This window comes from Muscardinus avellanarius, assembly GCF_963383645.1.
Source record: "Muscardinus avellanarius genome assembly, chromosome: 8".
In the NCBI taxonomy this organism is placed as follows: Eukaryota; Metazoa; Chordata; class Mammalia; order Rodentia; family Gliridae; genus Muscardinus; species Muscardinus avellanarius.
In genome coordinates this window covers 78,486,305-78,513,591 of record NC_137794.1, presented here as the reverse complement: position 1 = coordinate 78,513,591, position 27,287 = coordinate 78,486,305, and the positions used below count along the sequence as shown (strand labels likewise).

The window sequence follows — 27,287 nt, the reverse complement described above, 5'->3', positions numbered from 1 at the left end:
TTTTTGACAATGGAGAATCCACTGTATTTATTAACTGAGTGGCAATTACAATCACCATTATTTTGTTTATAACTCAAAGCACTAGAGCTTTCACTCATGTCAAGAATAGTGTTCTTCCTATGCAAATATGTACTCAAATACTTTTTTCTTTTAACTTTACACAGAAGAGTATTTCATCATACAATTTTAAAGCATCTTTATTTTTGAAATTCTGTTAAATGGTAATACCATTCGGTATTTACTTTTGTCTTCAAAATAATGCTACAAAGTACATATATATCACAAATGAACATTGACTGATGAAATACTAAGGCTCAGAAAGATTAAATAAATTGCCCAAAGTAACAGAGCAAGAATGTGTTAAGAATAGTTCAAACATAAGACCAGCTCACTCCTCACTGTGCCATAACACTTGCTCATTCTTGATAGCGTTCCTTCTTTTATGAACAGTGATTTAAAATATAATAATCAAAGACTGTTTTATGGTTAAACTATTAAGTGAAACATAATTCTACATGATCCCCAAACAGGTAAACTATGAAAATATTTTTCAAAAATTTACTCACGTAAATTGGAACACTTTTTTTTAAGGATGTTACTATTCAGTTATCTAAAGAGAGTCTGCTTGCTGGTTTTGATCACCAATATTAAAATAAGTCATTTTAAAAAGAGGAATGACTTGAGTGGGTAAGCTTCAGAAAAAACATTATAAAATCTTTAATTTCTTTTCTCTCTCTCTCTCTCTCTCTCTCTCTCTCTCTCTCTCTCTCTCTCTCTCTGTGGTACTGGGGTTCCTGGAAACCCTTCTACCTCTGGGCTACCTCCCAGACACCTATTTTTTTATATTTTTATTTGGAAACAGGGTCTCTTAAGCCAGCAAGGCTGGCTTCCAACCTGCGCGATCCTCCTGTCTCCGCCTCCCAAGAGCGGGGATTACAAGCTTGCACCACCCCGCCCAGCCAAAATGTTTATTTTCTTATGTTATTGAACAATGAAGAATAGATGTCAATCTTGCATGGCGCCTTCCTTTGAATATAACGAATAAAATGGAAGAGAAGTTAGAAAGACATAGCTTCTTATGCACTGACAATTATGAATTATGTCAGGAGGACTTGAATATATAATTCATCGCGCGCTCGTTCTCTCTCTCTCTCTCTCTCTCTCTCTCTCTCTCTCTCTCTCTCTCTCTCACTCTCTCTCTCTCACTCTCACTCTCTCTGTACTGGGGATTGAACTCAGGGGCATTCTGCTCCAAGCTACATCCGCACTTCTATTTTATTTGTATTTTGAAAGAGGGTCTTGCTAAATTGCTAAGGGTTTCTAAGTTTCTGGGAGCTGGCCTTGAACCTGCAACACTGCTGTCTCAACCTCCCAAGTACTGGGATTACAGGTATGCATCACTATACCTTTCTAATTCAGCTTTTTTCCTACATATCATTCATAATTCTGTCACTAGACTCTAGTGTCGTTAAATAAAACTTTGACAAGGTCTTTTGTTTTTAATCAGGCTTAAATTTATAAAATGAATTTAAGAACAAATGTAAAGGTGTGTTGAAAATGGAATTCATTTTAAGAATGCCTTGCATTATAATGGCTCGGATCCTCATGCACAAATGCTGAACTATCATGTCTACAGATGTCTAACAAGGACAATTAGAAATGTGTGATTCTCCTCAGGCACCAGAGTGAAGGAACGTGACATTTGATATCTAAACCAGAGATTCTAAGCCGGCCGTGGTGGCGCACGTTTGTAATCCCAGCATTAGGGAGGCTGAGACCTGAGGATCACAGTTCGCGGACATCCTCAGCTACTACTTAGTGAGGCCCTCTGCAACTCAGTGAGACCCTGTTTCAAAATAAAGAATTAAAAAATGTGGCAGGGGGTGTAGCTCAGAGGTTGAATGCCCCTGGGTTTCATCCTCAGACATGCAAAAAAATATAAATTAAAAAAAAAACATAAACCAGAGATTCTAGCTCCTACTGCATATCCTACCACCAGTTCTCATCAACACCACAGACTGAGGGACCAACTGAGACAGGAGTCCTGCAGCAACTTGAGCTCTTAGTGAATACAAATAATTAAAAGTCAGGCTTGATTAGTTGTCATGTTTTAGATTAAAATAATAAAAAACTAAAGTCCAACCAGAATGACTTGTAGTTTCAAGACAACACTGGAGTTGTTTCAATACTGATTTTTTGGTGTGAAAATGCCTCACAAATTCTGACGTTAACCACAGTAAAAACTGGCCATATATAAGCACACACAGATGTCAGCACTGCTTCTTTTCATTTCATGAGGGACCATTCCCCTCATGAAATGCCATCTCACAACCCCAGGCCTGCCACACGAGAGCCTAACTTCTGAGCAATTATTTTCACACAGAAGCACCATGCTTGGTTCTTGCTACTCAGTGTGGCTGGAGAACCAGCAACATGGGCATCAACTGTGAACTTGTTGGAAACACAGAACATCTGAATATACCCAGACTTACTAAATTGAGAGCTTGCATCTGCACAGAGATTCTTAAGTGATTCCTAAAAATAATAGTTTGCAAATCATGCTGCTATATCATGTGACCCAATATTCCTGACCACAACTTACTAGATCAGCTGACCACAAACATCTATCCACTGGCTGGCACAGCTGGCAAGCTTCTGGGAGGAAGCTTGCATAAGCTTTGTGCAGTAGAGATGCTCAATGTTGAATGTAGATTCTTCAAGACAGATATTCTCTCTTGGGGGGTGAAAAGGGGCCACATGTACACTCTGCCTTTGCCACGGAGGCAAACACAAAGAGCTGAGTGGCCACAGTGCAGATCATTGGAAAAGGGAACAGACATTGATTGCCTTGAGGGTGAGGGCCTCTCACACACAAGAGAAGTGTCTGATCCTCCAGGAGGCCTGCCTGGGTGCTGCGGAGGCTGCTCTCCTGTCCTTCCACTTCCTGTGGTGCCTTCAGTAAACCTCACTAATTGAAGTAGGCTGAGAAAGAGCATATCTCTGCTTCTTGTAATTGGAGAAAGTCCAATTAACACAATCTGTCTATTGAAATCTTATCCTGATCAAATGTTCCTGGCTTTGATCAAATGTCTTCCTTTCCCCTCCCAACCAGGCTCAGAGCTTTCTTGTAAAATTTACATTAGCCATGTAGATTTTCAATCTCCTACAAGTTCCCTGGGGACAAAGGCTCTGTCTCATTCTTCCTGTATTTTCTGAGTTAATAGGAGAACTTCTGGCATGTGGTAGGCATTCAGTAAGTTGCTTGTAAAATAAATCAAATGAATGAAAAAAATAACAATATATACATCTAGTTTACAGCAAGTAGTTGAGATGGCATCATCAATTCTTTGACTATCAGATGATGTTCACTAATGATTTTTCTCATGACATTTTACTGAGCATCATGATTAATGTGCAAACTCTTCTAGAAGAGGTAAGGCTGCAAGTGTTTCAAAAACAAAAGTTATCAGAGTTACGAATCTATATGAACTTACCCTAGAATTCATGAAAGATAAAAGAACTTTATAATACATTTTTTACTTTTGAATCTCATTAAATTTTCAAGAAATTTGTGCCATACTGACATTTACATGACAAACATATCAACCAACTTACCCTAAATGGATATTTTCCCTTAACAATTCAACATGCCAAATAAAAGATCAACCCTCAAAGTAACACAGAATCTAAACCTTAGAGAACTTCAGATAGATATTTTCTCCTAAATTCTGTAACTCCTATATGTATCATCATTTAAAACAAATCCCAAAATCAATACTTATTAACCTCAAGATATTAGAAACCATTATGTATAGCCGGGAGTGGTGGCACACGCTTGTAATCCCCACATTGGGAGGCAGAGACAGGAGGATCGCGCAGGTTTGAAGCCAGCCGTGCTGGTTTAGAGACCCTGTTTCCAAATAAAAATATAAAATAGGTCTGGGAGTGTAGCCCGGAGGTAGAAGGGCTTTCAGGAACCCCAGTACCACCAAAAACAAAAACAAAAACAAAAAAAACCCATTATGTATAAATGTGGAACTGCAAAGATAAGAGCTCAGTTTTCCAAGAGGGACTTACTTTATTAGAATTTCAGGTTTCACAGATACTCAGTAATGAAACACATCCAATTTTCCCATTCAACAAGTACTTATGGAGCATCTCCAAGTGGCAGACACTGACTGTATTAATTTTAGGAACATGGAAATAACATGTCCTTAAAGAATTTTCTAAAAGCAGACAGACACAAACCCCAGAGCAACACTATCATATAATAACTGTTAGCGATGCTTGGATAAGTTGGTGCCATTGGAAGGATGCTTCAGGCAAGCCTAGAAGGTGCATGCTCAAAGAGCATGTAGCTTTGAATGATGAGGAAAATGTTAACTGGGACAAGTGATGGAGTAACATGTCAGGCTGAAGTTCCAACCAGAGTCACTGCACAGATGTCTGAGAACACATATAGCAACAGCAAGCATTTTAATGTGACATGAACAGAGATGTCACTTTGGCTAGCTCAACCCTAAGTCTTGACCACATGTCCAATAAGCAGAGTCCAATAAGTTCCATGTCTGCCAAAATACACTGTGGCCCAGAATCTCCTTATATGAAACGTGTAAAAATTACAGCTGTCAGACCATGGTATATCCTAAAGTAACTAACCAATATAGTTTATGATAGAGACATCTTACAGTTATAAACATTTTTTTAAGAACTGAAGATGCTTTTCCTGTGGAGAAGATGTGAGGAAGTGCAAGATGTTACAGAGTTGAAACGGGGGGTCTTTGACACATGGCTTCAAGCACACTCAAGGCAGAACTATTTGTTCTTTTATAATGTCAAATCTAAAGGGCAGAACAGTGGCAACAGAGGAAGAGTTTCCATATGGGAAAACACCAGCTTGACTTTTTGCTTTGAATCTATTCCCTGAGATTTCCCTGCCTACCTGGGACTAACTCCTGAATGGAAGTGCAGGAACACACAGCTTGTGAGGCACTACAACCTTAACACACCCCAGATGTGGCCAAATGACCTTTGTCTTAATTTTTCACTGCACAGCTGAAATCACAGTGGAAAACTTAAGGTTGAAAACCAAAATCAGACAAAAAGCAGAGTAATGTGTGACAAGATAAGCAACATCAAGTTAAAGTGCTTATGCGTGTAATGACCTTACAGGCCTCCCTTAGTATTGCTCTCCTGCCCCCTTCACATGTACAACATATTATTTATTGCACATTACATTTGCCTTGTTGCCAGCTTTTATTTTGAAGTGGGAAGTATGTTCTTCTATGCCAGTTGGTCAGAACTTGGGGAGGGGAGTTTTTTGTAGAGTCCTCTTCCTTATTGAGGATACATAGAAATACCTTTAGGTACTTAGAGATTCTCCTTCTGAATCAAGAAAGAAGACCTGGAGAAATATTTGTCTGAATCTATTTCTTGTGTGAGGACCCATTTCTTCAATGATGAATGTAAAGGCTACTAGAACATTCTGCCTTGATTTTTGTAGCCTGAACTCCTAGGGAGAAAAGTGTGGTACCATCCTGTTTGCAGCAGGACACTCTATTCTGAACACAACACAGTAAGGCTAATATCTCACAAGAGTTACACATATGAAGTATCAGGAGTGCTATTTAGTTACATAGTGTAGAAGAGGAAATAGGAATATTCTGTGACCAATAAGCAAAACAGACCAGACAGAGATAGAGATAGGGAGGGAGGGAGAGAGTTTGGTCTGAGGTAATGATGACTTTTTTTTTTTTTTCCAAATTATAGCTTTTTTAAATAGGAGGGAGTTGATTCTGTAGTTAGCAAGTTCCTTAGCAATGGCAGTGCCAAGAGTCTAAATGGCCAACTGGTTAGGCATAGTGTAGAGATCACTCTGCAGACAGCTCTATTGGGTTTTCTTAAAAAGTAAGAGGGTAAATGTGGAAAGGCAGACAGAGGGTGGTAAATAAGAAAGGCATGGTCCCAACTCTTCTCCTTCCGTAAAACATCTTCTAACCATTGTATAATGAGCATAAAACTTGGCTAGGGCTAGCTCCCTCTTCAGCTGGTCATCAGAAATGATTTTTCATTTGTCTCTTTTGCTAAACACTCAGGGGACTACATGATAAAGTGGAGGGAAAAGTTCTGCATACCATTGCAGGCCAATTTATGGTAGTTATAGACCTTGAGTATTATAATTATCTAGTTGAGTTGTTTTTAAAGGTCAGATGTAAGCCAAATATTTAGGTAAATTACAATATTTGGCTATTGTTAGAAGTTGAAGCCCAAGCAAATACCTAAGTCTATTATTGGCTGGTATATGCATCAAGAAAGCAAACAAAGAACAACATTAGCAAAGTTCCTCATTAGTGACTGAGAGAAGAAATGTTTTCTAATAAAATTTAGTAGGCTTGCATCACAGCTGGGCATTATAAATTGTTTCAAGAGTAACATATAACACACCCTTTGTTTAACTGGGCCAGACAACTTTGTCTTTATCTTCCGCATAAATCTCTGCCAGTAACAATCACTTAAAAGCTATTCTTGTTTTCTATCGGTTCCTGACATAGATGATGCATTAATCCCAAGAGAAATCGGTGTGTGTCATAAACTAAACTGACCTTGTGGGTCTGATTCACAGCCTGGTTTTCAATTTGTAAACACTGTCAACTTAAAAGTGATGGTATAAGAGAAAAAGAGTGGAGCCAGAGAGCATTCCAATTACACTTTCATAAGAAAGCTTTTTTTTACACATTTTGCATATGGAAAGAAATTCTCAAATCATTTCTACCAAAGGAAACTTCAGTACATTAAAGTATACCAATTAGAAACAACCTATTAAATTAAAGGTGTTCAGAAAGCCCTTAGAAAAATTATTTCACTGCACAAGGAAATAATACATTTGTGCAGCTTTAGAAAATGTGATTTCTACCCAGAGGGCTTATCATTGTAAGAGAGAAAAAAAGAATCTAAAGATAAAAGGTCAGAACACAGAGAGTTTTCTCTGGGACATTTCATTGTTTTTTTTTTTTTTCTTTCACCTTGAGATGAGTCACAGCACCATTGTGTAAGTGATCACATTTTGCTTAATATTTATGTGGTGAAAAGAAGGGTTATTATTAGTTTTGTCACGAAGAAACCACAAAAAGAATCACCTTTAACATGTTCCCTGTGTTGAGATGTATGACCTTCAACTCCAAGGCACTGTGAAAAGGAGGCTCATGTCTTAGCCTAGATTTGAAATGAGAATGAAACCTAGACGTGTACTCATCTCAGTAAACTTCCAGGAGTTACCCTCCTTTAATCCTATGCAATCCTCTCCTCACCCCCTTTCCTCCATGAAGAACAACAGTAACCATCACTTCTCTTACTCCTAGGATTGATGACCTCTCCAAGATCACTCCAGAACCCTATTTCATGGACATCTTGTCTCTTATGCCCCCAAATGGTCTTCAGACCTAACACCTTCAACGTATTTCAAACTGAAGTAATTTCTCTTTTCCCAAACTCATTCTTCCCCCCCTAGACAGAATTTCATCCTTACTCACTCCTGCCATCCATCACTCCATGATCCTTTATTCCATCTATGGTCTTTTGCACTCTCTACCTTACATCTTAGTACACAGGATTGCTTGTTTTATTTCCTGAGCCAAACAGAGACAACAAAGTAGTAGCATATGCTGAGCACTTACTATGGGTCAATTATAATCACTGTGTATGTGTGACCTTATTTAATCCTTATTATACTCCTAGGACATAGGTACTATTACTATCCTCAATAAAGATGAAAAAACTGTATACCTGGTTACAAAGTTAGTATGTGGCAGGGTAAGAGTTCAAATCTAGTTTGAAGCCAGTACTTTCTGACCCAACTTTTCCATATTGGTAGATTCAACACTTTGAGCTAGTTTAATGTGTTTATTCTTCAATGAATCCTTCCCAATCTCTTTTGCCTTTTCTTCTCCTGTGCTCTCAGCATTTTCCACCTGCATTTATTACAGGGACATATAATTATTCACAGATTGGCAAACTTATTAGTCCCTTCAGTAAATATATTTTGAATGCATACTCTATAGGGCATAGTACTTGTTATCAGCAGTCGATTAAGCAAGCCTGGAACTGGCCTCCCACAGCCCAGTTAGAAAGAGAGACTGTAAGTAACTGTACAAATACACCATAAAATCCCAGGTGATAATTGCTGTGGAGAAAAACTTTGAGTGTGGCTGATATGTCTGTCTCCAGGTATCACACAAGAACATTAGAGTCATAGCTACAACATTTTTAATTCCCCACCATTAACCTGTCCCCTGTATTGACAGGTAATTGATGTTGCATTAATAGGTTATAGGAACCATTTAGGTTAGAAATTAGATTTCTAATTGGAAACTGAAGTCAACCCTGTAGAAAATAGATGATAAGATGCTTTGGTATCATGACATGAGTTTTAGGAAAAAGAGAAAGATACTATGAATGAAAAGTAAAAGTGGATTTGACCAGAGACAAGGCTATCCCAAGGTAAGACCCTCAAGGCTATCTATCTCAAGGTAAGCTATGTTTGTTCAATGTGCCATAGTATGAGTTTGATAATGTTCAGAAAATAATGAGCCACTCTATTCAAAATTTTGCCAGAAGGAGTTGCTGAGTAAGAGCTTAGAAAGATAAATGAACACATAGGAGTTCTGGTTATGACTTATTATTTTATCATTTTCCCCATCTGTTAAGTACAAAAAAAGTTTTACAAGTGATCTTTACAAAAAGCTATACAGATGAAACCCCCAAACATGATATTTTAGATTTCAAACTTCAAAATATTTTTTAATATTACGTGCTTCTGGATTTCCAGCAAAAACCATAATAATTGTTCAAAGAGTAATGTCTTAAGATCAAGATACTGTAACTTAGTGGCTAAATAACAGTATTATCTGGGCTGGGGATATAGGTCAGTGATATAGCTCTTGCCTAGTACATACAAAATCCTGGATTAGATCCCCAGCATTGCCCAAGACAAAACTCCCAGTACTATTAAAACAAACACCAATGGAAAAGATAAGCAGATACAAAACCAAGCCAAGATTTTAAAGTCTTGTTGTTTAAACATTATAAACAGATGTTAAATGACTCTGAAATGCTAGACATTAGTGGCAACATTTGCACCTGTTTCTATTGCCTTATGATACAGTTTGTGTATTTTAATTCATTATTCCTTTTAAAGTTAGGATAAGCTAGACCAATTTGGAAGTGGTTTTTTTTTTTTGGAGGGGGGCTGAATTCTTAAAAACATAGCAAAATGAAATGAATAGCTTTGCTATTTGCCTTAGTGTCAGAGTGTTATGCTATAATCATGAACATGACAGGAGTTTGCTGGAATATCCACATCAGGACCTTCCTGACTGGTAATATCCAGACAGTTATGAGCATGTAAACCAAGTAATGTTAGTGTAGACCTTGGAATGTAATGATAAGACGTGCAATATGAGCATTACACTAAAAAAGTAAAAATCATTGCTTCAAGAAGTGTTTCAATCATCCCTAGAACCACGTATAATAGGAACAGAGAGTTTATGCACCTCTTTTGTGATGCTTTTTCCAGGAGAGTAACCAAAAGTTACAAAAATAATCATCCTCACATTCATTAGGGCCTTTCTTTTTGTTGAAATTTAGTTACTAGTTTCTTTTTTTTCCCCCTTGTTTATTTACATAATATTTTAATTTTCAAGGCAAGAGTATAGGATGATAAAAGGAATCAGAGAAACATTAATTGAATTCATTTACTACAATAAGTAGCCCCAGACCTGGTAGCTACTTTGGTATCAATACTACAAGTCCAACAATGGTGGTAAGATTTTTAAATAGGTGACTTTTATAATTTTTTATGATACTGGGGTATTCTATCTCTGAACTACACCTCAGACCTATTTCATTTTTTAAAAAAGATTTCATTGGTGCATTATAGTTCCTTTTATGCTATGCCATACTCTGGATCTAGAGTGTCCCCCAAGGGCCCCTATGCTAAACAGCCCGTGGTGTTATGGGAGGTGGTGAGCCTTTTGGAGGAAGGTCCTCGTGGAATAACTGAGGTCACTGGAGATGTACGCCTCAAGGGATACTGGGCTCCTCTTCTCTCTGGCCTCTACGAGGCGAGTGGCTTTGCTCTATCTCACACTTCCCACCAGGATGCTTTGGTCTCACCACAGGCCCCCAAACAGAGAAGCCAGTGACCAAGGACTGAGACCTCAGAAGCCATGAGACCAAATAAATCTTTCCTCCTTGTAAGTTGATAATCTCAGGTATTTTGTCACAATGATGGAAAGTTGACTAACATATATTGATATTTTCACCACTTGTTAATACCTGAGGGTTTTAACTGTTACCAATGACATTCATGTTATATTGAATTTCTCCTATCCCCAAAGCAAAATTTTGTCTCCTGTGCTTATCAGAAATAAACAACTGAGTTTGCTAGATTTAAGATCTTGGTCCCTTTGCTCCTTGCTTCTCTTACCTAAAACCTAAAGGACAGATATCAGAGGAAGCCTGATGATTGGGGCATGTTAGCAGAATACGTTTTTTGTTCACTCAAAGTTATATAGAATCTTATATTTGTCAAACTTTCCATATTTCAGTCTTAATAGATGTGCATCATAATAAATTATACACACCACAGCAGGATTTTTTTTTTGGGTATTGGGGATAGAACCCAGGGGTATTCTACTTCTGAGCTATACTCCAGCCCTATTTTTCATTCTTTATTTGGAAACAGGTTCTCACTGAGTTACGGAGGGCCTCACTAAGTAGCTGAGGCTGTCCGTAAACCACGATCCTCCTGTCTCATCCTCCCAAATGCTGGGATTATGAGTGTGCACCACCATGCCCGGCTACCACAATGTGATTTTTGATGAAACAAAACGTAAAATATTTTCATGTTTCTATATGTAGACCCTAAATGATACCTTCTTTTACCTATTTAATAAAATAACACATTTTAAATCAATTATGATCCAATTATGTATACATGTTTTCAATACAAATTCTAAAATAATATAGCCTCGCTTTATACATATACCTATGTCTACATAAAATTTAGAAAGTAAAATATCCTATGTTACAGAATAATGAATCCCTTTAAAACTAGTAATTTCCTGGTAGCACCAATGATAAACAACTGAAATATAAGTAACTTAAAATAACCTAGAAACATACATAATCAAATAAGCACATTCTATTGATATATTAAGTCAGCAGCCAACATTATGATAAAGTATTACTTTAGTCATTCAATTTAAAACCTCAAAAACGACAGTTTGTTATAGATTAACAAAAAGTTTTTCCTGACAGTTAAACTTTAAAGAGACTAGTGTGCACAGGAAGAGCTCAATGAGCGATGTGTGCATGTGTGCCTCTACCATCCTGTACCTCTCATCAAGATGTATGATTACAATGTGCCAATAAGTTAAAAAAATCTATAAATAAAAATACTGAGAGTCAAGCAGTTTCAAAGACCAATTAGTCATTAAGAGTCTATGACTGAGAAACACTCTAGCGCATCATTGCAAGAGTAAGGAAAACTACTTGTTAAATCAAGGCCCCTTCAAAGCCACAAGAAAGGTAACTGAGGCCACTGCTTCCAAGACTCAGAACATGGGCAAAAACTTACCTTAAATGGAGATGACTTCAAACAGCCTTTGAAACCACTTCATCCTGCCATTTGCTGTAATAACAAGGATGAAAACTACTGCCACAGCCTCATCAGTTTTCTGCTTCATTTATTGTAAGTGTTCTCTATTCTGCAGCCTATTAGTCACCTGGTGAGGCTCAAAACCTTGCAAGACAATTGTTCTGGGGTGGGCCTGGGGCTCTTGTCTTAAAAGCTCTTCAGGTAATTCTAGGGTAGTCAGGGCCCTGAGTCAATGATTCCTCCCACAGTGGTTGCCTGGGTTCCCTTGGCCTTGCCCTTCTGTGACAGAGGATGCCAGAATGATCTTTCTGTAATGCCTACAGAATTACAATCAGACTTCTGAGCATGGCTTACAGGACTGTACACGACCTGTTCTTATCTACCTGCTGGCTGCCTCACCCCTACTACTTCTCTTCCCCACATACTCTGCAAAGTACTTGTTGTTTCCTGTGCACCTGCCTCAGCCTCTGGGCCTGTCCACCTACTCATTCCTTGCTGTGAAATACTCTCTACTGTTTGCCTAGAGAACCCCACCTCCCCAGTAAAGACATTCCTGATACCTGGCACCCAGCCCTTCTGCAAGTGGTCCCAAAGTACCCTATATGTTTAGAGCACTGTGGGGGGGAGGGTTGTTTAATTTTTTTCTAATCATACTGACCTGTCATTTTAGAACACATGTTGCTCTTACTTTCTGCTATAGTTTGCCCCCCCAGTGGTTCATGTGTTAATTAAAGACCTGCTCCCCGGGGTGGTACTAGAGGGAAGTGGTGAGGCTTTTAGGAGTTGAGACCTAGTAGGAGGTCTTCAGATTATTGGAGGTATATAGTTGAGACCTAATGGGTCTTCAGAGGGGAATGTGGAACTCCAGCCCACAATGTTTTTGCTCTACCAGAAGGCTCCTGCTATAGACTCGAAATAACAAGGCCAATCAATCATGGGCCAAAACCTCCAAAACTGCTGAACAAACCTTGTATTTTATAAGTTGATTATCTCAAGTATTTGTTATAGTAACAGAAAGCTGACTAACATATCCTTATTACATTTTTTTTTGAAGCAAGGACTATCACATTTGACTCTGTAACCCCTAAACTTAACACAATACCAAACATATACTGACATTCTGTATTTGTTGAATGATGAATGAATAACATTTTATATTATATTCACTTATTATAGACAGGGTCAGAGAAGACTTACATTGGGATCATTGAGGAAGTAAAACTCATACTTAGCGGAAAAACAAAACAAAAAAAGCCTTAGTATTTATTTCTTATTTGGTAACAGTAATAATTATTACTTGAAAAGATTAGCCTTTCAATTAGATTACTAGATGAATTTTCAACATGATTAAAGTGAAAAAAATAATTAAATTCTCACAAGTGCCCTCTTAGCATCAGTCTCCCCAGACCAGGAATTTTCAGAATCACAGGCAATATAAGCTCACCTTAGGCTCTGGTAAGGGAAGGAAGCCCACTTAATGCCCACCACAAGTCGGCCTAATTTTGCTGCTCCCATCATGTGACATCTAACCCACAACTCTGGTGAACATGCTTACTTTATATTTGCTTTCTGATCTGGAAGGGGTGGGAATATGTCCTTTTTTCTTAAAAGTTGTAAAGTGCTTGCACTGAGGACACGGCTTGGTGCTGGAATCAATTCGGCCAAGTTCCAAAAAGTACTTATACTTGATAGAGTCTTCATGCGTTAGGTTATAGACAACAGTTGTTTCTTCCAGGAATTCAAAACACTCTGTGATAGGACATTTGATTTCTACTTGGCCAAGTTGTACCTGTGTGAAAAAGCAGATGGAAGAAAAAATAGATCATATTCTTTTCTTTTCTTTTTTTCTTTTTCTTTTTGCATATAGTATTGCCTGAAGTAAAGGATTGTGATTGTTTTTCAAGATAACATAATTAATAGTAATTACTTTGATACTTGTATTATGCAACCCCAAAATATCACTGTATGTTTCCAAAATGATTTACTGGATGTTAAGTCCTCTCTGTACATTAATTGCATTTATAAACTTAAATGAACCCACATCAGAGGTTCACCAAAGGAATAAATTATTGTCCCTTCCTTCTGGATACTGCAGGGTGAGACAGCATTCAGAGGATGTGCTAACTAAAGGAACTGCAGGGTGCAACAGCATACACAGGATATGCCAATTAAAAGGTGCTTTGGACTTTCCAACCTTTCTACTTTATTTCAGCACTAAACTTTGAGCATATTTTACTATTTTAAAAGTACAAAACAGCCATGATTGTGACACATACCTATAATCCAATACTTGGGGGGCTGAGACAGAAGGATTTTAGGTTCAAGGACAGCCTCAGCTACTTAGAAAAACCCTGTTTCAAAATCTTATAAAAGGGTTGGGAGTACCACTCACAAGTAAATGCCCCTGGGTTCAATCTCAAGTACCAGAAACACTTTTCTTAAAAAAAAAAAAAGTTAAAAAAGACAAAAGAGATTTTATAAATCACTTATATCTTCTAATTCTGTTTTATGATAAATTATTTCAAGTTATACCTCAAAGAATCCTCAAGAGATTTTCATATAGATAAAAATTCCTATGTAACATAAGAAGAAATCCGGCTTGATGAAATATGTAACTTAAACATTTAAAAATGATGAAATATTTCATTTGAACATTCTGTTGACCATCAGGAAGGGCAGTTCTAAGCCACATACTGGGTTAGGTGCTGAAGCTTGGCAGGTGTCTGTGAGCTACAAGGTAATTAGAATACAAAGTGAAGAGTGAGTAGCATGACCAGGTGAGGTCAGGGTTTACAGCGAGAGTATGGTAAAGAATGATAACCTCAGACCTGGGAGGGTTCAGAGGCTTGTTGGAAGAGGTGAGGCTTGTGGGAGATCTTAAGATCAGTAGAACTTAGCCAAACAAGAGTGAAGACATAAGAAACAACACAGGCAAAGGCCTGGAGGTAAGAAAACAACACAATAGAATGGGCTGCCCATATTCTCCCCCAACCCACTGTGTCGACTTACACTGTGAATGTCTGTACATCTAATCTTAAGAGATCACAACCTTCCAGGGGGAATTAAGAGCAGTCACAGAGGGCCTTGAAGCGTGAGTATGGGAATATGAGGCTGTACAGATAAACTTGTACAGAGAACAAGAGAAAACAATCTTAGGAGCCTGGACATTTTCCCTATGAAAATAGAAAGCTATTCAGTTTTCAGCATGTGAAAGATAGTTTCTTCTCATTTCACAAAACGCTGAGGCCACGTGAAGAGTCTCGTGTTTATCAGAGATCAGTACACTTTAGTGGTTGAGAGCCTGAGTTTCAACTCACACACAGGTCAGTGCTTGAATCCAGCCTCAGCTCAAGAAAACAGGCTACCCTGTTATTCTTTTAGTGGTGGGTGTTCACATTGGGCTACCATCCAAAATCCAACCAAGCACCCTGCTTTTTATCTCAGTGTTTCTCAGATATGTCTGAAAGCCTGCAATCCTCCTGTCCCTGCCTCATAAGTAGTGTGATTACAAGTGTGTGCCCCACAACTGGCTAAAACATTTTAAAATTTCAAGGGACAAGACTGTTTCACAATCAATATAGTCATAAGCATTAGGCACCATTTCAATTGCAGTACTCTTACTTACTCTTTTAGTGATACATAATACTGCATTCTACAATTGATCACAAAATAAGTATCAGTGAGATGTGGTTGCTATGGGGTAGGCACTGTGATGGACTTCTGAAGAGAGGAGAGGAGAGAATCATCATGGAAGAAATGAACGATAAAAAAGTAAGTAAACAAGGAATATTGCAACCAGTGTTATGAAGAAAGTTACACATCAGGGAAAGTACTTTTGGGGAAGCACATGCATGTCATACAGAGAAGTTGAAGAGACTACAAGCAAAGGGAACTAGGACCATGGCCCCAGGACAGAAGGTGCCAGGTGTGCCCCTGTATCTATGTTCAGAGCACAGAACAGAGTGACGAAAGCATACACTAAGTGAGAGGGAACAGTGTGAGATGGCCTGGAGTGTCAAGCGGGAGATAGATGACACAGGCCTTGCTAGCTGTGATAAAAAGACTAGATTGTATTCCCAGTGTGACATAAATCATTGACAGGTTTTAGGGGAGTGACATGCTCTAATTTACATTAGGAAAAATCATTCAGGCACTTCTTGGAGGATGAGAGGAACATAGTGAAGAGTGGAGGATTAGTGGCTGGGAGAAGAGTGGAGTGCAACCACTGTTCACACTATTTATCCTAGTAGTAGACAATAGATGACTGCATTTAACAGTGAGAGGTAGTCAGATATGAGGTGGGTTTTGGAAGTTGAAACCATGAGATATTTTTAAATTGACAAATAAAAATTTTATGTGTTTATAGTATACAGCATGATGTTTTAAAAAATGTATATATTATAGAATAGTTAAATCAACTTACACTTACCTAACTTTTTCGTACTGAGAACATTAAAATCTATTTTCATAGAAATTTTCAAGCTAATAACACATTGTTATTAACCACAGTCACAATGTTGTGCAGTAAATCTCTTGAAAATATTTGTTCGAAAAATTCACTTTTTTTTTTTTTTTCTCTGCAGTACTGGGAATAGAACCCAGGTACATTCTACCTCCGAGCTACACCCCCAGCCCTATTTTTTATTCTTTATTTTGAAGCAGTGTCTCACTGAGTTGCAAAAGGCCTCACTAAATAGCTGATCCACAAACTGTGATCCTACTGTCTCGGCCTCCCAAATGCTGGGATTAAAAGTGTACGCCACCACGTTCATTGACGAACATAATTCCCTCCTCCCCACTATACTCCCAACCAGCCCCTGGTAATTACCATTTTACTTTCTGCTTTTATGATTTCAGCTCTTTTTAGATTTCAGTATTTGTTTTTAAATTACAATATTTGTCTTTCTGTGCCTGGCCTGAGGACACTCAATGTCCTGGAGGCTCATCCATGCTGCCACAAGGAAAAGATTTTCTATGTTTTAAAGGCTAAACAATATTCTATTGTACATATATAACATTATCCATTCACCTATTGATTGACACTTAGGTTGACCCCACAGCTTGGATACTGTGAGCATGCTACAATGAACATAGGAGTGCAAATATCTCTTCTACTTATTGATTTTTATTTCCTCTGTATGTATATATATATGGTTTGTTTATGGGATCACTGGATCATATGGTAGTTATGCTGTTCTTCATAATGACTATAATAATTTTTATTCTCACAACCAGTGCATTGAATTTCTCTGTTCTTTACATTCTTTCTATTATTTCCCCTTCATCTTTTATAACAGTCATTTTAACATGTGAGATGATTACTCCTGTGGTTTTAATTTGCCTTCCAATGATGATTAGTGATGTTAGACATTTGTTTTTCATATACCTGCAGGGCATTTCTATCTCTTCTTTAAATGGAACCAATGGAATTTGGTGGAGAACTAGACATAAAGATGAAGTAAGAGCCGGGCGTGGTGGCACATGCTTGTCCCAGCATTAGGGAGGCAGAGACAGAAGGATCGCGGTTCGCAGACTGCCTCAACTACTTAGTGAGGCCCTCCGCATCTTAGTGAGACCCTGTTTAAAAATATAGAATAAAAATAAGGCAGGAAGTGTAGGTTGGAGGTCAAATGCCCCTGGATTCCATTCCCAGGCCCGGGGGGGGGGGGGTGATGAAGTAAGGGGAGAATTCAAGGATGACTTGAGGTGTGAGTTGAATAGCTTGATGATGGGTGGTGTTATTTACTGAGTAACTTCTAATAAGAAATTGTCTGCATGGATATATTTACTGGAGATGATTTAGAGACAATTTTTATAGCAACAGGAACAAATATAATTAATATCAAGTCAACATTTAAGCATGTTATCTAAGTTCTTACAGAATATGTACTAATATTCTTAAGACAAAGTTCTTTTGCATTTTTGTGGTGTGCAGTGTTAACACCACTGTTTATAACACGAAAAAATATGCTCTCTGATTCTTCTGAACAAAAACATGTCCATTCTTGTAAGAAAAAATTTACTTAACTCTAGAATAATCTCCAAGGTGTCAGAAAGAGACATTATTATCCACTTAGCACCTGAGACAGATGGCTAATTTGCCACTTGGGAAGGCTAAAAAGTAATTTAGTGACTCAGGTGAGGAGGAGCTCTGAAGTGGCAAATTAATTAATTAAATCCTCCAAGAAAAAGGGACAAAGAAAAGTATAAACCTTAGTTCTCAAAACTCACTTTGCCAAATGCAGCTTATGACCTATCTTAGTTTTAATATCATCCATAAGAATTTGCAAAAATTAGCCATGAGAATTTACAATAAAGGGTGTCTTGGCCTTTGGCTCCCTTGATACCAAGGGATTTTAGATTTCCTCTACCTTGAAAAATGGTACATGTTTATATGGCAGAGGAGAAAAAAATACTGTAACAAAAACAATAAAAATACTCATAGAACAAATATAGCATCCACCATAGAGAAAACACAGCTCCAAACTCTTGTGTGCATTAATTGTTTTGTAGAACACAGTAGGGGAAATTTTGTTTTCAGTTTCACTGATTTTCCTGTAACTTTATTATCAGTTAGTATAGGAATGTGGGTACTCTACAGATATACACATATTTTTTGTTTATTAAGCAGTTACTACAGTGCCTTGTGACAGGTACCTTTGAGTTTCTTAAAAAATGAACACTGAGCCAGAAGTTTACTCAATTCCAAGCAAGATAAATACAAAGAAAATCACACTTAGCCCATCAAATAAAAGTGCCAGATACCAAACACAAAAACTTATTAAGAAACAACCAAAGAACAAGTCCTGTTACCACATAGAAAACTTCAGTCTTAGTTGCTTTGCAGGTAAATTCTACTAAGCATTAGAGGATGAAATAACATAAATATTAAAAAAAACCCACTCTTAAAAGAGGAAGGAAAACAAGAAGAGAAAATCATTGCACTAATTGTTTTATGAAGTTGGTATAATTCTGATACCAAGTCTGTATAGGGCATTGCAAGAATGACCAATCTCTCATAAACATAGATGTAAAAACCATAAACAAAATGTGAGAAACCTAAAGCTAAGAACACATAGAAAATATAATTTACAATGATCAAACTAACTATAGTCCAAGAATGCAAGGTTAGTTTAATCACAAACCAATTGATGTAACTCACACATAGATAAAGGAAAAAAATCTTATGATGATCTCAACAGACAGACAAGTATGTGATAAGTTCAAAATTCATTCATGACAAAATCTTAGAAAACTAAGGATACATGAACATTTTTTAATCTGAATAAGAATACATATAAGAACCTAAAATTAAAAATCATAGTTGTAAAATTATGGGCACTTTTTTCATGAAATTGTCCATGGGGCCATTATGGCCTACTGCCACTCTTATTCAACAATGACAAGAGCTTTTAGCCAAATTAAGAAGACCAAAAAACAAGGAAATGAAAATTTAAAAACTGAATATGAAAGAATAAAATCCCTCATTATCTAAAGATTATGTATTTAAAATAGTCTACAAATAAACTATTAATATTAAAAGTATATTTTAGCCGGGCATGGTGGTGCACGCTTGTAATCCCCGCACTTGGGAGGCAGAGACAGGAGAATTGCATAGTTTCGAAGCCAGCTTTGCTGGCTTAAGAGACCCTGTTTCCAAATAAAAAAGTATAAAAATAGGTCTGAGCGTGTAACCTGGAGGTAGAAGGATTTCCAGGAATCCCAGTATCATAAAAAAATTAAAAGTATATTTTAAAAGTTTGTTTAGTAATCAGCAATATCAGGTAAATTTACTTTTTATGTACTAGTAATGACAAATTAAAATTAATGCTTAAGAAACAATATCAGTTGCAATAATATCAAATATGAAAAGTATAACAAAAGTTGCATAATACCTCCATGAAGAAATATTTGAATTTTTTGAGAAAATTAGAGCAGAAACTGAATGAAAATACATTTTGCATTTTGTATTTCTGAATTCAAAAAAATCAATACAAGAAGAGGTAAATTCAACTTACAAATAACTAAAATGTTAAGGCAATCTCATTAAAATATTCAGTTGTTCCTTTCCTTTTTTTTTTTTTTCCTGTTTGAAGGGAAATTGGGTTCAAAATTATAAGTCAATTCTATAAGACACATGGAGAGCCAGGATACTTGTTAGTGTCTGAATGTTTATGTTTCCTAAAGATCATGTATTTAAACCAAAGACCAATGTAATGGAATTCAAATGTAGGGCCTTTAGGATATGATGAGGTCATGAAGCTGGATTAGTACACTTATAAAAGAGGACCAAGAGTATTGCTTTACCCCTTCCACCATGTGAGGACACATTGAAAAGATGCTATGTATGAGGAATAGGCCCTCACCAAACACCTTATCTGTTGGTACCATGAATTTCCTCCAAAACTTTATTTAAATTGCTGCTGTATCATTTAGATTTCCATTACTGTACTAAAATACTTAAGATAATTGAATTAATAAAAGAAAAGCTTTATTTTGGATCATAGTTTCAGAGATTTCAGTTCATGGCCTGTTAGCTCTGTTGCTTTAGGCCCATGTCTGCCTGTGTCATCATGGAGGGAGCACATGGAAGAAAAAGGCTGCTCACCTCACAGTGTCTGAAAAGCAAAGGAAAAAGATGAAGAAGGATCTGGGTGCCAATATCCACTTCACAAGAATGTCCCTAACTTCCTTCCACTAGTGGAAGGATTCTAATACTCTCAGCAGTACCAGAGGTGGGGACCAAGCCTCAACACATGGGTTAGTGGGGGCATTTGAGATCCCAGTTTATGATATTTTGTTATAGGAGCCTGAATGGACTAAGGCAATACTTTTGATCTAGGTTAACAGAGTAGTATAGCTTGTTCCACAAGATAAGACTAATTATTAAGTTATAGTAATTATAATACTGTGACCTTGGCACACAGATTTAAAAAAAAACTCACTGGAACAGAAAATAAAATAGAACCAAGTCACCACACATGGACACCAGATACATTATAGAGCATTTTTTCAATAAATTGCTCTGAGTTTTTAAAATATCCATTAAAATATTAGTATTGATTTCAACCTCAAACCAGGTAGCTGTAAATATAAGAGGTGAAAAAAATGAGACCTTTAAGAAAGATCAAAAAAGATGTTGTGACTTCTCTTTCTTGGCGCTACATATGGAGGTGGCAGCCATCTCACACTCAGCATAATTTAGACCTCTAGTGAAGCCTAAGATTAAAACAAACAAAAAAAAAAAAGGACCAAGAAGTTCATCTGGCACCAGTCACACAGATATGTCAATACCTTGAGTTTCCAAGGTACTGACAACAGGGTGTGGAGAAAATTCAAGGGCCAGATCTTGATGCCCAATATTGGTTATGGGAGCAACAAGAAAACCAAGCACATGCTGCCCAGTGGCTTCCAGAAGTTCCTGGTCCACAAACATCAAGGAGCTGGAAGTGCTCCTGATGTGCAACAAATCCTACTGTGCCAAGACTGCTCACAAGAACCGCAAAGCTATCGTGGAAAGAGTGGCCCCGCTGGCCATCAGAGTCACCAACCCCAACGCCAGGCTGCGCAGTGGAGAAAATGAACAGATGCCTCACATACATGCTTGTGCAAGTGTGCTTAAATTTTGCATGTGTGCTTAAATAAAGTCAGAAAAACAGCAAAAATAAAAAAATATATGAAGATAATTATCTTCAAAATTTTAAGTAAAAGATTTCTTATAGATGATACTAAAGTACCATAAAAATTGGTAAATTAGACTAAATACAATTTAAAACTCAATTCATCAATCAGTACTGTCAACAAAGTGAAAGAAGAAAAATATGAGAAGGTATGTGTAATATAAATGAAAAATCTTTGCCGGGCCTGTTGGTGCATGCTTATAATTCCAGTATTTGGGAGGCTGAGACAGGAGGATCCAGGTTCAGTGGCCAGCCTCAGCTTCTTAGTAAGGTCCTTTGCAACTCAGTGAGATCCTATTTCCAAATAAAGAATAAAAAATTGGTCTGGAGGTGTAGCTCGGAGGTAGAATAGCCCTGGGTTCAATACTCAGCACCACACACACAAAAAAAGAAATGAAAAATTTTTTATATCCAGAACATATGAAGAACTTCAAAATCATAAGTAGAAAGTAGACAACCAACCCAACAGAAAAAATTAAGACAACTAACGGACACTTGATGTCCACATGACCAGTAAACACATGAAAGTGTGTTTAACTGCATGCGTTATCAGAGTAAACACATTACATCCACAGTGACATGCGATTTTGAAAGAACTGAGTTCTCCTAGCATCTAAATATTCACCAAAACAATGTTTAAATAATCAAAATAACAGTTACAGAATCAATATGGTGTTAATGTTGTATACAACTAGTCCAAAAGTACTTCCCTACATAGTCACCCCTGTATGTTACACTTTTCCCTCCTCACTCTCCAAATTTTGAAGCTGTAATCACTTATCCACTTAAGTACATTTAAGTATTTATTTATTTATTTATTTATTTATTTATTTATTTATTTTTGTGGGTCTTGGGGTGGAACCCAGGGGCATTCGACCTCCGAGCTACACCCCCTGCCCTAGTTTTTATTCTTTAATTTGAAACTGGGTCTCACTAAGTTGCGGAGGGCCTCACAAGTAGCTGAGGCTGTCCACGAACCGTGATCCTCCAGTCTCAGCCTCCCGATTGCTGGGATTACAAGCGTGCGCCACCATGCCCGGCTTAAGTTTTTTAAATTTGGTATTTTTTATAAAGTCATAAATTCTCACAGTTCAAAACCCCAAAAGTATGAAGTAGATACACAATGAGCAAGTCGTTTTACAATAGTCCTCTTTTCTCCACTCACTACCTCACTCAAATGGTTGGGGTTTCCTTTCAGAAATTTTTAAAGAATATATGAGAAATGTAAATAGTTATATTCTGTCCTTTACATTTTTAAAATGTAAAAGTTTACAAACAATATTCTTGCTTTCTTTGTCTGTCAACATATTTTGGAGATAAATTCATAACATACAATGAGCTTTCTTAATTATTTATTGCCTCTTTTAAAGTTTTATTTTTTCAAAAAGTAAAGGTCTTGCTTGGTTTGCTGAGTCTCACTAATTCCTGAGGCAAGACTTGAATTTCTGATCCTCTTTTGTCAGCCTCCAGAGTCCTGGGATGACAGAAGTGTACCTCAAGGCTTGTCTTGTCTTTTGTTTTTAGTAACTGCCTGGTGCAGTAGTAATTCCATTTTACTGTAATCAGTCTTCCTATCCTGTTGGACATCTAGATTATACCGAGTATTTGGGGAGATCAAATAATGTTGCATTGCATAACATTATTCACACGTACAGAAGTAGTTCACTATGATGAACTGCCTTGATCAGAATTGCTAGATTAAAAGAAGGCAGCTTGTGTTTTTAATGAACAGTCCTAGCTTGCTCTCAGTTGGATGGTTATACAGATTTGTAAACTCACAGAAATAGGGCAACAATGAGGCACAAAAGGAGCAATTTATGACAAGTTACAAAATAAAGTTTAATGTAATAGGTCAACCAAAAGTTCAGAATTGGGGATTTAAAAGAGCAATAAGTGTTTCTTCCTTCATTATTAACAAGAATCATAAATGCAATGCAATTTTTCTCTGTGATAAACATACTATGGAAGTTGGGCATGGTGGCACATGGCTGTAATCTCAGGAAGCTGAGACAGGAGGACCACAGGTTCGTGGCCAGCCTCCGCAACTTAGTGAGGAGCTCTGCAACTTAGTGAGACCCTGCTTCAAAATAAAAGAATAATATAGGACTGGGGATATAGCTCAAAGGTAGAATGTCCCTGGGTTCTATCCCCAGTACCACATACACACAGAAAAAACAAAAAACAAAAAACACACAATACAGTGTAAAACAAACAATTAATTATTTATGAATCAGTACCCTGAGTCTTTGAAAAGATAATTTACTAATTCTAATCCATCTCTAAAGAGCAATACCATGAAGGATATTTTTACATAAATTACTGAATAACTATTTAGACTTAAAGATAAATGTATATTATATACTCATATAAACAGAAGAATACATATTTGACTTAAATTTAACTTTTTAAAGATACCATATCAAAATGTACTAGTTATTTGCTTATCCCTTACAGGGACAATTTTTTTAAAAAAAAGAAATTTAAGTTTATTTTGTCTAAATGTTATATGCAGTTTTGCATCATTAATCTTAATGAGATATTTCAATTTCTGATAACCAAAATATAAAGATAATACATAGGTAATTTCTTAAAAGAATTCTGAAATGAGAATCAGATTCAAGGTCTCAGTGCTATTTATGTGCTGTGTGCTTAATGTCCAAGAACATATATAACCAACTTTCTTAGGGATAGATATATCCCTTTTTGCTCTAAAATCATACAAGAGATGTGCTCTAACTTAACAAAAAAAAATTGTATTTATGCTCTCTAAAAATTTAATTTCAGCTTTAAAAACTGTTGCACACAGTAGTTAACAAGAATAGAATCCAAAGCCAAACTGGCTTGAGCCGGGCGTTGTTGCGCAGGCTTGTAATCCCCGCGCTTGGGAGGCAGAGACAGGAGGATCACGCAGGTTTGAAGCCAGCCTTAGCTGGCTTAAGAGACGCTGTTTCCAAATAAAATATAAAATAGGTCTGGGAGTGTAGCGCCAAGGTAGAAGGCCCCTGGATTTCATCCCCAGCACCCCCCCAAAAAAAATCAAACTGGCTCTGCCCCTCAATTGTCATCTCTCCTTAATCACTTCCTTTTCTTTTTTCTTTTTTTGTGCGGGTCTGGGGATGGAACCCAGGGGCATTCGACCTCCGAGCTACACCTCCTGCCCTATTTTTTATTCTTTATTTTGAAACAGGGTCTCACTGAGTTGCTGAGGGCCTCACTAAGTAGCTGAGGCTGTCCGCGAACCGCAATCCTCAGGTCTCAGCCTCCCGAATGCTGGGATTACAAGCATGCGCCACCACACCCGGCTTTCCTTTTCTACTATCTGTAAAACTGGGATGGAAAATTCCCAACCAAACTGGATGGATTAGAGGTGCATAAGTTAATTTATGTTATACACCTGGATCAGTGCCTGGTAGATAGGAAATAGTCAGCAAAAGCCAGCTAATATCATCTTCCTTGAATTGAGAAAGCAGTTTTTCACAAAATAAATTTTAGAAATTAAAAACTGTTCCATGGTTATTGTTTACTTTAGGAGAACATTTTATTTTATTATTATTATTATTATTTTTTTTTTTTTTTTTTTTTTTTTTTTTTAGTGGTACTGGGGTTCCTGGAAGCCCTTCTACCTCCAGGCTACACTCCCAGACCTCTTTTTACATTTTATATTTGGAAACAGGGTCTCCTAAGCCAGCGTGGGCGGCTGGCTTCGAACCTGCGCGATCCTCCTGTCTCTGCCTCCCAAGCGTGGGGATTACAAGCGTGCGCCACCACGCCCGGCTAGGAGAACATTTTAAATTTATGCAACCATTCATAATTCATAATTCTATTCTCATCACAATTTAGTGTTCTCCCTCCAAACGCATGTATATGAAGCCATATAAATAGAAACTGCATAGTACACAGTGGTTGGCATGAAATGACATAGGAAGTATTTTCAGTTGAGCCAGTGCCACCGAGTAATAATTAACATTACTCTAGTGGGAAAAAAAAAACTAACAAGAAATCTTGCCTAGTGTTCAATTTCAGTTAAAAAGAACAAGTAAAATGCCAGGTACTCATTTCTGAAACAACTTTAAGTTTTAAGAAATTATAAAGACCCATAAAAAAACAAACCTTATAATTTCCATCTCTCCTTTCTTCCATTTTCTTTCTCTTGGCCTTTACAATATGCTTAAATATTCTAAAAATGCCCAAAGCAAACACCATTGGTTTAGCTATAGGAATATATGTGCCTTTTACAATTCTGAAAACTGAAATGAGAAAATTAAATTTGCAAAAACAAGGCAGTTTTGAGAACTTATAGGTAGGCAGGCACATCAGTTTCACTAAACTAAGCATGGGTTCATGAAAAACTAATACAAAATAGGCATGCTGGCTCAGGAAAAGTATCTAGTAGCTCCCTGAATCTATTCCTGAACATGGCAGGGCATTTTAAATTCTCTCCTGGGGTTTAGAAAGAGTATTTACCCAATCTTCCTGGTAATGGAGCATCAAGTACTTGAAGACAGCTATCATTTTCCTTCATTCTTTTGAAGGTAAACATCTTGTATTAGTCAGCTTTCTGTCATTGTGACAAAAATCTGAGATGCAGCCAGGGTCCCGATATCCCCTTCTAGGGCATGCCTTGCATGACCTAACTACCCCCCACTAGCCCCGCCTCCCACAGATTCCACCAAGTGCCAGTAATGCCACAGGCTGGGGACCAAGCGTTCAGTGTTCAGTGTATTAGCCCTTAGGAGACACCAGACCCAAACTATATATAGCACATCCCATTTCCTTATCTCTCATGCTTTAAAGTCTTTTTTTTTTTTAAACTGAATTTGTTGATTTCTGAAAGCATTACACCTAGCAACCAAAGCTATCATGTAGGTGTAGACTAGTCACTGAGAAAAACAAGTTAACCTTAAAAAATTTAAAAGAAAGGTTTTTTTTAGAAAGGGTCACTGGGATCACGATTATCAAAATTATTTCAAGAGCAGGAAAACTTGAATGAGCCAAGGACCACAGATGACAACACTGGGGTCCATCTTCTTCCCAGGAAAGCATCACCCCTGTTTCAATACAATATATGCTCTCATTTCTTCCCTCTTTCTGTGTTTTTTTCTCTTATCTCATTGTGTCTATGATTCTCATCTTGTCTTTTTCTTTCTTTCTTTAGTGCTTAAATCAAGCTCTTAAAGGTTTATCTTTTTTCTTCAAGTAACCAGCTTTGGGCCTTGATCATCCTCAACACTGCTTTTTTCCTTTTCATATTTTTTTGGCTTTTACCTATAGTAATTTCCACTTCTTGCTTCATTTTGTTACTCTTTTTCTAATTTCATAAAATAGCTTCCTATTCTCTTTCTACATTTTCTCATTAGTGATGTATTTGATTTTTTGCCATGTCTTAAAATCGGACATGAAACATTGTGTCTTCATTATTTTCTGGGAAGTTTATAACCTTTTCTCAATTTTATTGGTGCATTTTAGGTATACATCACAATGAAGTTCAGAGTGACAGAAACAGCATGTGCACAGTACTTGGTGTGTTTCTCTTCAGATCCTATACCACTCTTTATTCTCCCAATACATGTCATTGAGATTGGTATTGATGATTTTTTTTTTTTTTTTTTTTTTTTTGGTGGTACTGGGGTTCCTGGAAACCCTTCTACCTCTGGGCTACCTCCCAGACCTATATTATACTTTTTTATTTGGAAACAGGGTCTCTTAAGCCAGCACGGCTGGCTTCGAACCTGCGCGATCCTCCTGTCTCCGCCTCCCAAGCGCAGGGATTATAAGCGTGCGCCACCATGCCCGGCGGTATTGATGATTTTGTATATGCACAAATCATTACTTGCATTGTATTCACTTTTTCCTTAAGTATTTCTTAATGTCTAAGAAGTTAAAACTCTTTGGGCAACTTTTACCTGCTATCTTACTTTAACTTCACTTGATTATGAATTGGGTAAATATAC

General features: G+C 37.2%; 1 protein-coding gene and 1 pseudogene across 2 annotated transcripts in view; one reads left to right on the top strand and one right to left on the bottom strand.

The window, feature by feature from the left end:
* Positions 1–27,287, bottom strand: part of RNF217 (ring finger protein 217) — a gene marked incomplete at both ends in the record, with an annotated part of 125,766 nt that overhangs the window by 29,801 nt on the left and 68,678 nt on the right. Inside the window, one exon of the mRNA XM_080700117.1 lies at positions 13,212–13,445. Within this exon, the coding sequence (XP_080556243.1) occupies positions 13,212–13,445 (234 nt within the window). The remainder of the gene's footprint in view (positions 1–13,211; positions 13,446–27,287) is intronic.
* LOC308266368 (large ribosomal subunit protein eL32-like) lies at positions 20,811–21,297 on the top strand (annotated as a pseudogene). Its single transcript has one exon. The product of its transcript is annotated as a large ribosomal subunit protein eL32-like (transcript).